General features: G+C 40.7%; 1 protein-coding gene across 1 annotated transcript in view; it reads left to right on the top strand.

Moving 5' to 3' along the window:
- The first annotated feature begins 2105 nt into the window (after positions 1-2105).
- LOC144799011 (mucin-3A-like) overlaps positions 2106-14553 on the top strand; it is a 265324-nt gene continuing 252876 nt past the window's right edge. Inside the window, exon 1 of the mRNA XM_078670161.1 lies at positions 2106-2293. Coding sequence (XP_078526287.1) covers positions 2248-2293 — 46 coding nt within the window. The 5' untranslated portion in view covers positions 2106-2247. The remainder of the gene's footprint in view (positions 2294-14553) is intronic.

Here is a 14553-nt window from a genome sequence, read left to right as displayed (position 1 = left end):
CTCCCCTCATGTTCTGCTACTGCAAGGCATACGTGTCCCTTGAGATAACAAAGGGTTTACTTATTACAGTTAATAAGTGATAACTTTCAATTGTGAGTAGAAAGACAGGTCGAGTTTGGTGTCTAGACAATTTCAATTAAAAAGTCTCCCTAATGGTAAAGTCGGATTTTAAGTCGTTATTCTGAAAAAGAGACATTTATTAATTTGGCATTTTCTTGTCCTAACTGTTTAGTGCATGCAGACTGTCCCAGGGTCACATGATTAAATGTAGCAAGCAGTTGTTTTCTTGTATTCCTCCCAGACAGTGAAACAAAGACTATAGGTGCTGGAAGGGCCATCTCAGATTTGGTGACAGAGAGGAGCTGTCACTTACTACACTTGCACATCACAGAGGCTCAGCCTGAGCACACTCACAAAGGGTTTGACACTGGTCTTTTGTGAACACAGACAATCTGGGTCTATAGAAGGGCGCCAGGAAATCCTAGGCACTTCTGGGGGGCAAAACCTTCATAACCTTCTCCTACTTCAAAGCTGGTACATGGTATACATATTGGACCCTGAGACCCAACTCTTCAGTACACCTCTGGACCTGTGGAAGACTCAGAAGGACTGCTGTGCTGCTCTAAATGAAAGACTGCTGCTCTTTTGACCTGCTGCCTGAGTCAAGGACTGGACCTGCATCTTGAACCCTGGACCATCAGAGTGAGTCCAAGGGCCAGCTGGCCTTCTGTTCAAAAGCCTCAGGGACAGAACAGAAAAAAAAAAAAAGAAAAAAAGACAAAAAAAACATCTTGAACTCACCACCTAGACTCATACAGCTGTGAGTCTTGTCCCCCAAGTGGTGCCACCAAAGTTTTAGACCCTTGGAAGTGGACCTGAGGGTACACTGCCAGCCAAGCTGTGGTCCTGTGGGCAGAACCTTTGCAACCCAATGCATCTCCTCACAGTTCTGCTTCAAAACAACTGCTGCACGATACATCCCCCGACGCCAGATTTCACACTATAACCCACAGTCTTCTCGGAACTGCCACTGAGTGACTCATCCTCAATACAGGACTTTGAATTGCAAGCCTCCATCGACAGCATCCTCAATGACAACACAGGACTCTGCATTGCAGCCCTGTAACTTCTTCAAACCGAATGTGCACGATACATCTTTGCATCACAAGCCCCTTGTCGAGGCGGTATCTTCGATGACAATGGAAGACTCTGCATTGCTACACTACAACATTGTTGGAACCACTGCTGCATGATGCATCCTTGAAGCAGGATCTTGCAATGCTCTGCAAGCCAGGATTTACAGTATTTTGTCCAATGGGCCTAACTTGGTCCCTGTATCTGGCCAGTGCTCCAACACAGTCAGTTCGAACTTGTGACTTTGTCCCAGTCCAGTGTGACCATATACCCACAGTTGGTGCTTTGTGCTTCTAGGCACTATTTTTGATTAAATATTTAAAATGGAATGTCTCCGGTTCTTCCGAATGGATTTTGGTCATAAATATTTATTTCATTTTACTTACATTTTCTAAATTAGTGTGCAATTTTTCTTGTGCTATGTTTTCAATGTATTACTGTTTAAAAAGCTGCATAAACACTTTACAAAATTGTCTCTACATTATACCTGACAGCTTTGAGCCAAGCTACTAGTGGGTTAAGCACAGGTTAATTTGGAGTTTGCTTGTTTTCACCCTGAGAGAGATTGTGTTTGCCGCATGAGTCGAATTTCACCCACCTCAAATAGTAACCTAATTTCCAACATGTACTACTACTAAATGTGCTACAAAATGTTTTTTGTAAATATGTTTTGTTATCTTCTGGCACATGCCATAGCGTGGAGTGCAATAGGAGTGAATCCACCTGAATTTGTGGTAAAAGAGGGAATGTACTGTTAGTGTCTGTGAGTAACTTCAATCTTTGGAACACTCTTTGCTCAGTCATTAAAAATACTTCATGATGCATAGATCCAAGTTTCCAAATTGCTGTTTATCTCTGTTATAAAACTAAATAATTAGTCATTACGTTTGCATTAATCTGCTGCTCTTTGAGCTTTATCAGTGGAACTTGGAATCACACCATGCCTCTCTCCCCTTGTATAGTTCTACTTCCCCTTTGACCTCTGAGTTGTAGTCCAAAGATCAAACCTTGTATCAGATGTATTGCTTCCTCCAAGCCTTCTCTCCTCATATTCATAACTTTCTCTGCCCATCAACGACTACCTGAGGAGAAAACAGAGGAATTATTGAGAAGATGAAGATTTCACGTGCAGACCTGTTCATTTGTCTTTTTTTACCTGGTGAGTAGCCCAAACCTCTAGTTAACAAACGTTTTGTGTTCCTTTTATTTTTTTGTTTGTTTGTATTCTTGACAAGCACCACAATCTTAAATGGCGCGAGGATCTAAAGTAATGTCTGGGCTTCTTAAGATAAAAAAGGTTGGCATACATGTTCTGCTCTTCTGAAGTGCTCTGGGACCGAACGACTTGCTGTGCACAAACATTTTTGCACAACTTGGCACTGAATGTGACCACAATTGCGCTGCATCAGAACAGCGCGTGAAATGTGCCTGAGCACAGGCGTACTTTTGGCATCAAATGCTTGCTAGCAGTTGTTAATTAAAGCTGCAGTTGGACTATTTTAGTGACGAGTTTGTCAAACAGTCCATTTTTAGAAAGCAAATCTTGGTGTTTATTATTCATGCCGAAGTGCAACACGTTTAAAGATGTTATCTAAGGCGGTGGAAATATTTGTATCATGCAGTAGAATTCCGAATTGTCGCCCTTTCCATAGTTTGCAGTTTCCCACCGTTTCCCTACGCCTGAGTGTGAATTTCTTCCTGTGAGTCTTAGCTGATGCTAAAACCGGAGAAACGACAGAGCATCGGTAAATCACAAGCCCAGATGTAGGTAAAAAATATTTACCGATTCTTAATTACCGAATCGGTAAAATTCGGTAATTAAGAATCGGTAAATATTTTTTACCTACATCTGGGCTTGTAGCCCAGATGTAGGTAAAAAATATTTACCGATTCTTAATTACCGAATTTTACCGATTCGGTAATTAAGAATCGGTAAATATGAAGGGTGGACATGTAGGTCCATCCAGATGTGTATTTTACCGATTCGGTAAAAATCGGTATTTACCGAATCGGTAAATACCGACCGGTAATGCTCCATTCATTCCTATGGGCTTTGAAGCCCATAGGAATGAATGGGGCATTACCGGTCGGTATTTACCGAATCGGTAAATACCGATTTTGACAAGGGTGCAGGGGGTGTCACTTTGACACCCTCTAGCACCCCCAAAAAAGGGTCGGGGGCCATATGGCAGGCAGACCTGCCCTAAGGGCAGGTCTGCCTGTCATATGGCACAGGTGTGCATGCACACATGTGCATGCACACCTGAATCGGTATTTCACCATCAAATTGAATTTGATGGTAAAATACCGATTTCTTAGGCCTTGTGGGACTCATAAGAGTCCCACCTACATATCAATTTTAACGAATCTGTAAAAATACCGGTCGGTAAATATACCGACCGGTATATTTACAGAATCGGTAAAATTACCGATCGGTAATTTTACCGAACGGTAAATTTACCAATTCTGCCCCCTACATCTCAAAATCCTTTTACCGGTCGGTAACGGACGAATTCGGCCGTTACCGACCGGTAAAACCCTACCTACATCTGGCCCAGTGCAGGTGCATACCTTACTCACCTTTTCCTCGCAGGTTGCTCGACCGTCTCTAGGAAAAGGTGTGTTGAATCCACAAATAGTGAAATATTTTTGAGAAAGGCGACCTGACACACAGAACGTCGTAAATTCATTGAAGCTCTTTGGAAGTACTACGTGGTTGAAAGAAAAACAAACTTTGTAACTATGCACCCACACACAGATTTAGCGCATTTAATAAAAATAGAGTTGTTATTACAAAATAAAATTATGAATATCGCATGCAGAATTGGGACACTTCCGCATGAAAATGAATGGAATATACAACAATAGTCTAACTTCAGCCTTAAGTGAATGTAAAGTAGTTTGTGGTGCCAAAAATAGACTTTTTGCCTCTTAGATTTTGCAAGTTCTCTGAACTTTTGTAATGCAGTTCAAAAAGAGGTCAGATACCAAATAACGTACGTGAATGGATGCTTTTCCAAGAGGCTTTAAATTCTACCTTGGGGCAAAGCCTGTTGGAATATAGTTTATATGGTTTTATAAAAAATGTTTCAAAAGGAGTGAAGGCGATCCTGAGGCGACGCAGACAGCTATTTTTAGGCAACAAAGAATGGACAGCGTGTAAATTAGAGCAAGTGAAAATACATGAAACTTATGAGTGTAAGCAAAAGGCCAACTTCCCTGTCATCAAGGGCTCTCATGCCAGCATTGAGTTTATTCTAAAACAGAAAACTGTACTTAATTGATTAACTGAATTAACTAAGAGACTTTAAATGGGCCGGGTTCCTCTGTCTCAGACCGTGTAGTTTTTGAAAAGGAACATTGAAACTAAACCCTATCTTCATATACTTAGCTGCACTGAAAAAAACCACTGACAGAGTTCTGAAGAATGACTGTAAAAAAATCGTAAGGTAATCCAAGCCAGCGATTTAGTTCCTGTTTATATTTCACATATTTTACTTAACCTTGCATTGCCTAAGAGTGTTAGCTAATTCCAGGAAGTTGGATTTTTTCTGGGGTTTTTTCGTTTAGCATATTACACTATATAGTGCATACTTTGAACTAAATCACCTCCATGTGTTGGACCTCGAGTGAGAATTTTGGAGTTGAAGCTAACGTCAGGGCAATTTTCTCAGAGTGCCAGTGAGTGGGTCAGAAACTGTTCAGAATATATGGTAATACAATATTTGGCTTCAATGTAGAGCATGCTGAGCAGGGGTTGCAATTGTAACTGTGCAAATGTTCTGTGTTTGGGGGATGGTGAAGTGAAGGAGAGGCGAGGAAGTGAATTCAGGAGAGATTGAAAAGAGGGTGCTGAAGAGGAAAGCAATGAGATGTAAGATATGATGGAGATGTGGAAAGAAAAGGGTGTTCATGCCTGACATAGAGAGAACACAATGGGGGTGATTGATACATTCTGAATAGCACTAGCCCTTCCAGCGACCTCTGTACTATGTAATTCACATTCTTAAAATTTCAGAAATGAAAGATTGTCAACGTTAACAACAAAATAATTGTTGTTAATTTATCTTAAACAACTAACCATCATTGATAAAGCCAATAGTTCTGGATAATTGTAGGAGTGTCAGTTGTTGTGGTATATATCTGAATGCAACAACAGAAACCTCAGAGAGGCACAAAAATACCAATCAGGTGTCACACTCCATTATTTTCATCCCACTTAAAGTCCTGAGTAACTGTGTGCACTTCGTATTATGTGATAAATATTTGTAGAACGCACTCTCACCAGGGAGGGTATCCTGGCACTGAGCAGGTGTGAGTCTAGCCAAACCTAGTACCTAATGGGACGACTCAAAAAAAGCCAGGTCTTCAGCTTCTTGCAGAATCCAATAAGTGAGGAAGATGCTCTCATGTGTAGAGGCAGGTTGTAGGAGTAATGTAGGAGAAGACTCAACTGCATGATCTGGTTTTCCTGTGCATCGGATATGTGCAAGTAGCTGTCTGGATGAGCGGGTGTGTGAAAGGTTTGTGAAAGTAGATGAGATTGTTGAGGTATGCTGGTCCAGTGTTACATAGTACCTTGAAAGTATGCATGAGGAGAATTGTGCTTGTTCATGTATGGGGAGCCAGAGGAGCTCAATCATGTGCACTGTGATGTGAGAACGGCGTGGAGGTTGAGAGTGATTCGGGACACAAAGTTCTGAATAGTCTGTGGCGTTTTTGTGAATTTGTTGTTGATTCCCAGTATAGAGGGTGTTCCCGTAGTCTAACTTACTTGTGACTAGGGCATGCATGACAGTTTTATGGGTGCTGATTGGGAGCAATTTGAAAATCTTCTTCAGCACCTTCAGGGTATAGAAGCATAAGGTGGTGATGGTGTTGACCAAGGTGGTCATGTTGAGTTTGCTTTTGATGATCCTGAGGTTCTTGGCGTTAGTGGTGGTGGGGGGATGTCGGTCCTAGCTCCAATGCCCATTTCATAAAATAGGACTAGCCAACACAAAGATATATTTTGGCAGACAAAAGTGATACAATTTGTGACCCTTTGGACGACATTTATGAAGTCCATTGGGGTTCAAAATACCTTCATCATTGCAGACCCTCCTGATGAAGCAAAGCCCTTTTTAAAATCATCACATACTTTGTCATTTCATTTAAAGACCTTGAGACCTTTACCCACAAGAGCAGCGAGAAGATTTTCAGTGGTTCAGACAAAAGTGAATTGTCCTTGAGTCTCTCCCCATGTACTTAAAAATCAGTTTTTGCAACTTTTCTGAAGTATGCACGTGGCACCATTAAGTGCCACCCTAAGGCAGTTGCCTTTTCCCACCTAATGAAAGTGCTAACTCAGAGTACTCATCTCAACAGGCAAAGACAATACCACCAATACATTATTTTGATGAAAAACCTGTAAGGTCTCACAGCTCAGTGGCAGCACCAAATACACAACTATCTGTTCACCTGTACTACCACACTCAATATCCAAGGTGTCTACCTTCAAGATGCTTTCAGCTGTTGACTGTGGCCATCCTCATTGGTTTCAAGGCCAACAAATATTATCAATGTATTTATTCACTCACACAATTGTGTATAAGTCAGAATAAAACCAGGGAGTTTCTGAGTGATGTGTAGCTAAAATTGAACATAATGCATTTGAGTTAATAGTGAACAGTCATTCTAGTCTAAAATGAACAAGAAATAGGTATGTAAACTACATAAGTGTACTCAGGATGTAGTAGCAAAGTTACACTTGTATCATCAGGGGAGGTGATAGAATGCATGTTGAACAGGACCAACCCAGATACTTAGTTGACAAAGAGAAAAGCTACTTAACCACCCTGAATTGCTTTGCTAGAGGAGTTGTCAGAAAAATGCCAACCTATATTTTAATTTTATAACTCTAAGGAGTTAGGCCCATCTGGGCATGGAATAGGCTGGACCCTTTTTTAAGTACACAACACACAATATGCCTAAACCACCCTTATTTTTGTACAACACAATTTTTTGTAGGTCAAAAAGCTGTTTATTGAATTTCGACCGGGTATTATTATTTTGTACCATTCATTTGTTTTTTAAAGACTTTTTTCAACATCCTTGAATTAGATCCAGACGGCGGAGAGACTCGCGTTGGAGAACATCAAGTGCATTATAAAATACCCGATTGAGACATAATACAGAATAAGACAGATACAATTGTTTAAGATGCAGCATGTTGGATGAACAGGCTTGTTCTCCAGCGTTCATCGAAAAGAATAGCTTATATAACTGAGACAGAACTACTATAAATATCACACACGGAAGGAAAGAGGTGTGTAGCCAACACAACAACGAATCAGTGCATACTGCATTTGAGTCCAAGAGAAAAGGTCTCGTTGAGAATAAATACAGATTCCTACAGTCCCCCGCCTGCAAAAGAACCGACAAAAGAAAAAGCCCTGATGAGATTCCAGGAACTGGTTTCCTGGTTTCGAAACGCGTCGGCAGATTTGGAGGAATAAATGATTGACTATAGTAAAAACTAGTACTATCTAGCTTAGAGAATATCAATTAGTCCTATCAATTTAATTGTATTCCTTATCTTTTGATGTGGTCGTTCATTTTTTTATATCAAATATACATGAATACATTATGTGTTGTTTTTTGTAAGAATTGTCTTTTGATATGGATGGTGTTGCAAATTTTATTTTGTATTTATATGTATTTTTTTATCTGTGTTTGTAAATCGTCATGTATAATAGTGTAAATATATAAATGTACAGTTGTTCATTTTTTTGATAAATCAATGTGTTGAAAAAAGTCTTTAAAAAAACAAATGAATGGTATAAAATAATAATACCCGGTCGAAATTCAATAAACGGCTTTTTGACCTACAAAAAATTGTGTTGTACAAAAATAAGGGTGGTTTTTAGGCATATTGTGTGTTGTGAACCTATATTTTACTAACATCGCCAACTATTGACCCATTATCCAACTGCTCATCATCAGATAAACAAGAAAATATTAGTAGCCACCCAAAAACATGAGAATAGCAACTTCGTCTGCCTTCAGTATTACTATCAGCCTCCAGATCAAGTTACCACGTTCCTCACTGCAGGCGAGAATGACCACTAGCCTCATCATACTTTTTGAACTCTCAGTAGCCCTTAACACAACTGTCCATAAAACACAGGTCAACAGCCTCATGTCTTTAAAGGGATGCATTTCCTCTAAACTTTGTGGGTTCATCTCCCATCTATATGATCAATCTATCCAGATGCCCACCTCTAGATCCCAATAGAAAAGCATGGACTTGAAATGTTTCCTGATGTTGTTCAATCAACCATCAATGACATTTATCCTACTCACCACATGCATCAAGCAAGCCAAACTGCAGGAAGGGCTCTCCAACAGCAATGGTAAAGATTCTCACCAGGACTTAACATAAGGTCAAACTCGATCAACTTATCCCTGGAATCTGGCAACTCTGATAACATGACTCACCTTGCACACAAGCAATCACAGCAAGCTTGCTACAACCCGCCTTTCATACACATAATCAAGCCATGTCTCCCTATTTCAGATTTGGATCTTTGGGGCAGGCCCTTGCTCTCTTCACCTCAACAGTTTCAATGCCCTGCACATTATCCGTCCTTAAGTCCCCTCTTCCCACACCATTTAAAATCTATGCTATAAGAAATCGGTTCACTTCTCTCCAGGCCAGATGAAGTCTGCTTCTTCTATACGACGTGCTGCATTAATTTCAAAGCAACAAAAAGTAGTGACCCACTCCCTATCTAGGAGAAAAACTGAACAAACTAGTGGCCAACACAGCACAAGTGATCACCAATGTTTCAAACTTACCTATACATAGTTATACTTATTTTACACAGTAAATGTTATGAACTTTTTTTTATAGAACACTTCTTTTACACACATTATTACATTCTTTCACTTATGTATTTCCAAACACAACCTAAGTCATATGCATAGTGTTCATACTTACGTGACATAGGTTACTAGATGCTTAATGAGAGGGATGCCGAGTTAAGGGTAGAATGTAGGTGTGTGTGTAACTGCATATTTCTCGCTGGTGTAATTACTCCTAATTTCCGTAACATTACTCGTAATTATGCATAATTATGCGGGATGCATAATCCAGGCTTTAGCACGATTTTCTTAGTGCAAAATGCACCATTAGCCCAAAATGGGCCTGAGGATGCATTTTGTGTTAAGAAAATAGCACTAAATGCTGTAGGAGATGAACAGCAGTAGCCAGCAGCTGTTTGCTCTCTTATTTCATTGTTCCTGTGCTCCTGCAGTAGGATTGTTTGCCCCAAACTACTCAAGGTGGTGTAATTGTGTAATTTCGGTAATTTTGCACCACAAGAGTAATGGTTTTTACTGAAATTACTCTGATTACTCTGATGTAATTAAACATACAGCCAGGCCTATTAAAATGTTCTGATAACTCTTCTGGTGCATCTTAGTAAGTCAATTATCAGTTGAAGGGTTACTTTCTGATGAGTCTTGTGAAGAACGTCTGTCTTGATGCTAGTGTTGAATTGAGGACATTCAAAGCCTACAGCCTCACACTTCAATGGATGTACAACTGTGCATTTAAACTAACAAATGGATGTCCAGAGGTGCTGCATAATAGCAGCCCATCTTCCACAGATATTCATGAACCTTGCCACAGTAAGTCTTTTGTAAAGTACGATGTACTTTGGGAACGAATGCAGTATATTTAGGGTATGTTTTCTTTTCAAACTTCTTCAAGTAAAAACAAACAGTTTTTGAGGCTGAATTTTCAGTTACAAAAGTCTACCTATGAGTATTTTGGATTGGATTGGATAGGATTTTGAACTAGACTGGATTGGATTTCGGAATGGGTTGGATTGGATTTCAGAAATTCAAGTTGCCATGACCAGGACTTTTCTCAACACCACCAGTACATGGCTCTGAATTTATTTGAGAAAAGCAGGTTATATCTAGGCCTGGGCAGAACTCGCGTAGTTTTACTCTGCAGAATGCCACGGAGTTACCTAAAAACTCTGCGAGATTCCATGGAGTCCAGCAGGTGGGTGAAATTCGCCATGTTGTGCTGCTTGTGCTGATTTTTAGTGCCAGGAGCTTGTTCTGCACTTTAAAATCTCTGCAAAAGGCACCATGTGGTGTGCCAGATCGAGCTTCTTCTTACTGCCACTTAAGTAGATTTTTTTGCTTGAGCAGCAAATTTCTCAACACGAACCGGTAGGGACCTGCCACGACCACTGGGATTAAGATGTTCTAGCACTCGAAAATCATGCTTGGGGATGCATATTCTTGCTTGCACTCACCAACTTAATGTTGGCAAACAGCCCATGAGAAAAAACTCTGCCAAGATGCGGTTGGTGGAGTTTTGCCAGAACTCCGTGCTTCAAGCGGATCATGGACTAGGCAAAACTCAACGCACGTGGCTGGCGGAGCTGAATTTTTCACCCACCCCTAGATATAGCTGAGTCCAAATTTATGTCAAATGCACTTAGTTTCTTTGTTGGTACAAGTTTGTATCTAGTGTACAGGGCAACATGAAAAACATTATCTTAACTTCTGTACCATTCAGTGTTATAATGCCCAGTTTGGTGCCACTGAGAAGGAGGAAGTTCTTATTTTCCCATTGCTATTTGTAACCTGTGATGATGATCTGCTCTTTCTAGTTCTTTTTCCTTTTTTAGATGAATGCTTTTTATTGGTCATGCCTGTGATTGCGCCAATGCACTTGTGTTTCTGGATTACATGCCCTTTTGAACACTTGTGACAATTACTAGGTAAAGGAAGTAAAGGTGCTAAAAACAAACAAAAAACACTTCTCCTTGAGCACTTAAGTGTGGTTAACAGTGTGCCAATGCGCATTAAGCCAGAATGAAAGAATCTGTTAGGGGTTTGAGTGCCAATTCCAATGCCAAACATTCTGTGTGCACTGTTTATCAAGCAATCCTTAGGGTGGCATGTAGACTATTACTGATGCCGCTGAGTAAGTAAGTGCTATTTCCTCACTTCCATGCAGTAGGCATTTACAGATAGCAATCCACTGTTAAATGTGCGAGGTATTGAAGCTTTATCAGTGAAATGATGATATCAACCTTGGATCTTTCCTTTACATTGGCCCTCTAAGAAAATCATTTTTTGTGCCATGTTAAATCAGAGGGGAGATGTGTGCATGAGTTAACAGAGAGCATGAGTTAATGCCCAGAAATGGGAAATACCTCACCAGACCCAGAATTACTAGAAGGAGGATTGCATGTTTCTCCTCTTGCTCAGGGAGTTGTAAAGTTGGAAATGCATCCGAGCATCTGCTGACTTGCAGCCCCAAAGTTCCACAAGCTAGACTGGGTGCACAGACGCATTTTGTAAAAACAAGTCCAGTATCGCAGACCTGGTAACAGAATGGGCAGAGTGATCCACAATTATCATTTCTATTGCATACTAGCTCAACTACAGATAATGTCAGCATTTCTTCTTGGGTGCACCCAATACCTTTTACATTTTTGGAGCTCTTCTGCTGAGCTACAAATAACTAATTTACAGGAGAATGTTTCAGCTTAAAAACCTGTCCTCAAGGTCCTGTGTTTACATTAGGATTTATGAAGGAACGTAACTATTCACTGACATCACACTTTTATAGTGCTTCAATTCATCAGTGCATTGAGAAACAAAGTATATTCGAAAAAATAAGTCTCATAAATGGTGGTCTCCAGGGTGCAAATGACTATTCCTCTATTCTGCTTAAAAAAGACTCTTGATGCTCTTCTGAGCCCAGTGCCTAACTTGAGGTGTGGTTTCCAGTGCTCAGTACCAGCACTTAATTATCAATCCTGGCGCTTCTGACAGTCTGCCACATGGTGGCGCTCTCTGTCTGATTTACAGATGAGCACAAAGACAATTGTATATTAATTCAATACACATTAAAAATGGCTAATACCACCGCCCAGGCCATTCTTATAGCTTTAAGGGCCTGGAATAGTCTGAATTGTTAAACTTGTAGGAGTGTGATGCTTTGTAGTTGTGTTGGTACGGTCATTGGCAGCGCTGGCAGGGGCAATGGGTAGTGCAAGTGGCTGTGAGGTCCTGATGAGGGCCTTGGCAGGTATTTTATTACATACTAACCACTGTCTGAGCCTAGGTCGCATGCATTGGGCTGTTCCTTGCCAGAAATATGATCCTACATATAAGGCAGGCTTTCTTATGGCTTTTTTGAGCTATTTAAGTTATTGAAGTAGAGTCTAAAAGGTAGATTTTGTTCCAAAGGAAGTACCAAAACAACACGCACTGATAGAGAAAATGGGGTTGCTGATCAATGAAAGAAGGTTGAAGCTAATCTTTACCATTACCTACCTTGTAATGTATTGGCAAGTATTGGCAAAGCCAATAGGTCTTGCCTTTAGGACAGATTGTTGTAATACTTTATTCGATATTGTCATATCATAAAAGTACATACATTCTAAAAAACATATTTGATAAAATATCCAATTCATAGGGTATAAGGCAATAAAACATTATGTACATTGATAAGAACAATTTGATGACAATACTAAAGTATAACAATATTTAAAATGCATATAAGTTAGAAACAGTATGTCTAGGATCTATACTTTGTTAGCATTTAACATCCTACTGCGGTCAGCCAGGCACATGATAGGTATTTTGCCACTCCACATACAATAGGATGGGATGCTGTATCAGTTGTAAGGATTCGTAGGGCAACTCGAAAATCTCTGACCCCCAACTCTATACAAACTGGTTTCAACCATCTCAGTCTTGCCCTCTTGTAAGCTTTACAGCAAAACAGAAAATGTGGTAGGGATTCTTATTTAACGGGCAGCATGGGCAAGTACTGCTTGAGGCCCTTGATCCTTTCCATCTTTCAGTGAATGTATTGAGGGGTAGTGTCCCATACCTCATCTTTAGAAAGACCGATCTGTCTCTTGGTATTCTGATGAGGTCTAAAAACGGTTCCAACTTTCTGCTTGGCTTGTGTTCTAAGAACTGTGTGGTTAAAGATCCCCATTTCAAGCTCTTGTGTAGCTCTGCATCTACCCACTCCGAATAGATTTTCTTAATTACTTGCTTTGGGGTGGGGGACTGAGAGGTCCAAAATTCTGCCAAGCCCAATTTAATGACCATTTGTCTCAATTTGATTACCCACTGTATTTTGTTCATACTGTTCAAGGTAATCAGTTCATCCAACACCAAAGCATAGTTTGCTAGCTCTGGGGTCCTCCTCAGGCGCACCCAAAACAGCAAGGGGCGAAGGTGAACTATATCTAAGATAGAGCATTTGCCCTTGTCATGGAAAAGGGGTTTCAGCGCAGTTGAGGTCGGAAGGGAAACTAGGTCCCTTATAAATTTGTTCTCTGCTCTTACCAGATCAGGAACATTTTCGCAACCCCAAAGTTCAGCCCCATAGGTCGCCGAGGGCAGCACCCTCCCCTCATAAACAGCGAGAGCCGGGGCAATAGGTCTGCTGACTGACATTCGCTGGCTCCTTAAAATGGCACCTGAGACCCTCTTGAGGTTTAGCAGCATCATGGCTACATGGGAATCCCACTTCATTCTGCTGTTAATTCTGATTCCCAGGTAGTCAAAATCCTCGACCACCTCAAGAGGTGACCCATTGAGAATGATGTTAATTTTCTTTGCTTTTTTGGAAGGGGGCAGGACCATCAGCTTGGTTTTAGTTGTATTGATAGTCAGCCCACGTTCATAGCAGAACAGGCTGAATCTGTCCAGTAATTTTTGTAATCCAGAAGGTGTTTTGGCCAACAGGAGGGTATCATCCTGTGGAAAAGTAAATTTTGCCATGTTCTGTGTCCCTACGCTTCATCCATCATATGTTATGTGTGCATGACCAATATGCATATGTTATTCCCCATGCCTGATTAATGACGCAATTCCAGTTGTGTCCACCTCTAGTATGCTATTTTCCAGTCTTCGTGAATACTACGAATATCAGGCTTATGTAAAGTAATGTTGCCACGTTTCTTAGTGTGCACGTTATTCCATTATAATATCCCCGTTTCTAGGCCTCAAAAGGGCCCAGACCACAGATTCAGCTCCTGTCTCCTGAAAGTCTCGCTAAGGAGCGATACAGCCCCCACCTGTATCCTCGACCCTTCACTTACTTCCTGCCTCGCAGTGCTCGGTGCAGCTTGGCTCTGCCTCTGAGTCTGCCAAGAGTATGTTATGATTCCAGCTATCAGTTCAGTCCTCCTCCTCTGCATTCCTAAGCTACTGAACTGCATCAATAGTTTCCGTCATTGTCTAGCCTTCTCGTCTCCACGTTAGAGAAATACTGTATTTAATGGTCATTTAGTATTCTTCATCACGCACTACATGTAGAATAATGCATGGTCCAGTCTTAGAATCAAGTTAGCTTTTCCCCTCATGACTTCTAGTTTATAT

The sequence above is a fragment of the Lissotriton helveticus genome, chromosome 12, assembly GCF_964261635.1.
Source record: "Lissotriton helveticus chromosome 12, aLisHel1.1, whole genome shotgun sequence".
Classification (NCBI taxonomy): domain Eukaryota; kingdom Metazoa; phylum Chordata; class Amphibia; order Caudata; family Salamandridae; genus Lissotriton; species Lissotriton helveticus.
Note: the sequence above shows the minus strand (reverse complement) of the source record. Positions and strands in the feature narration are given on the sequence as shown.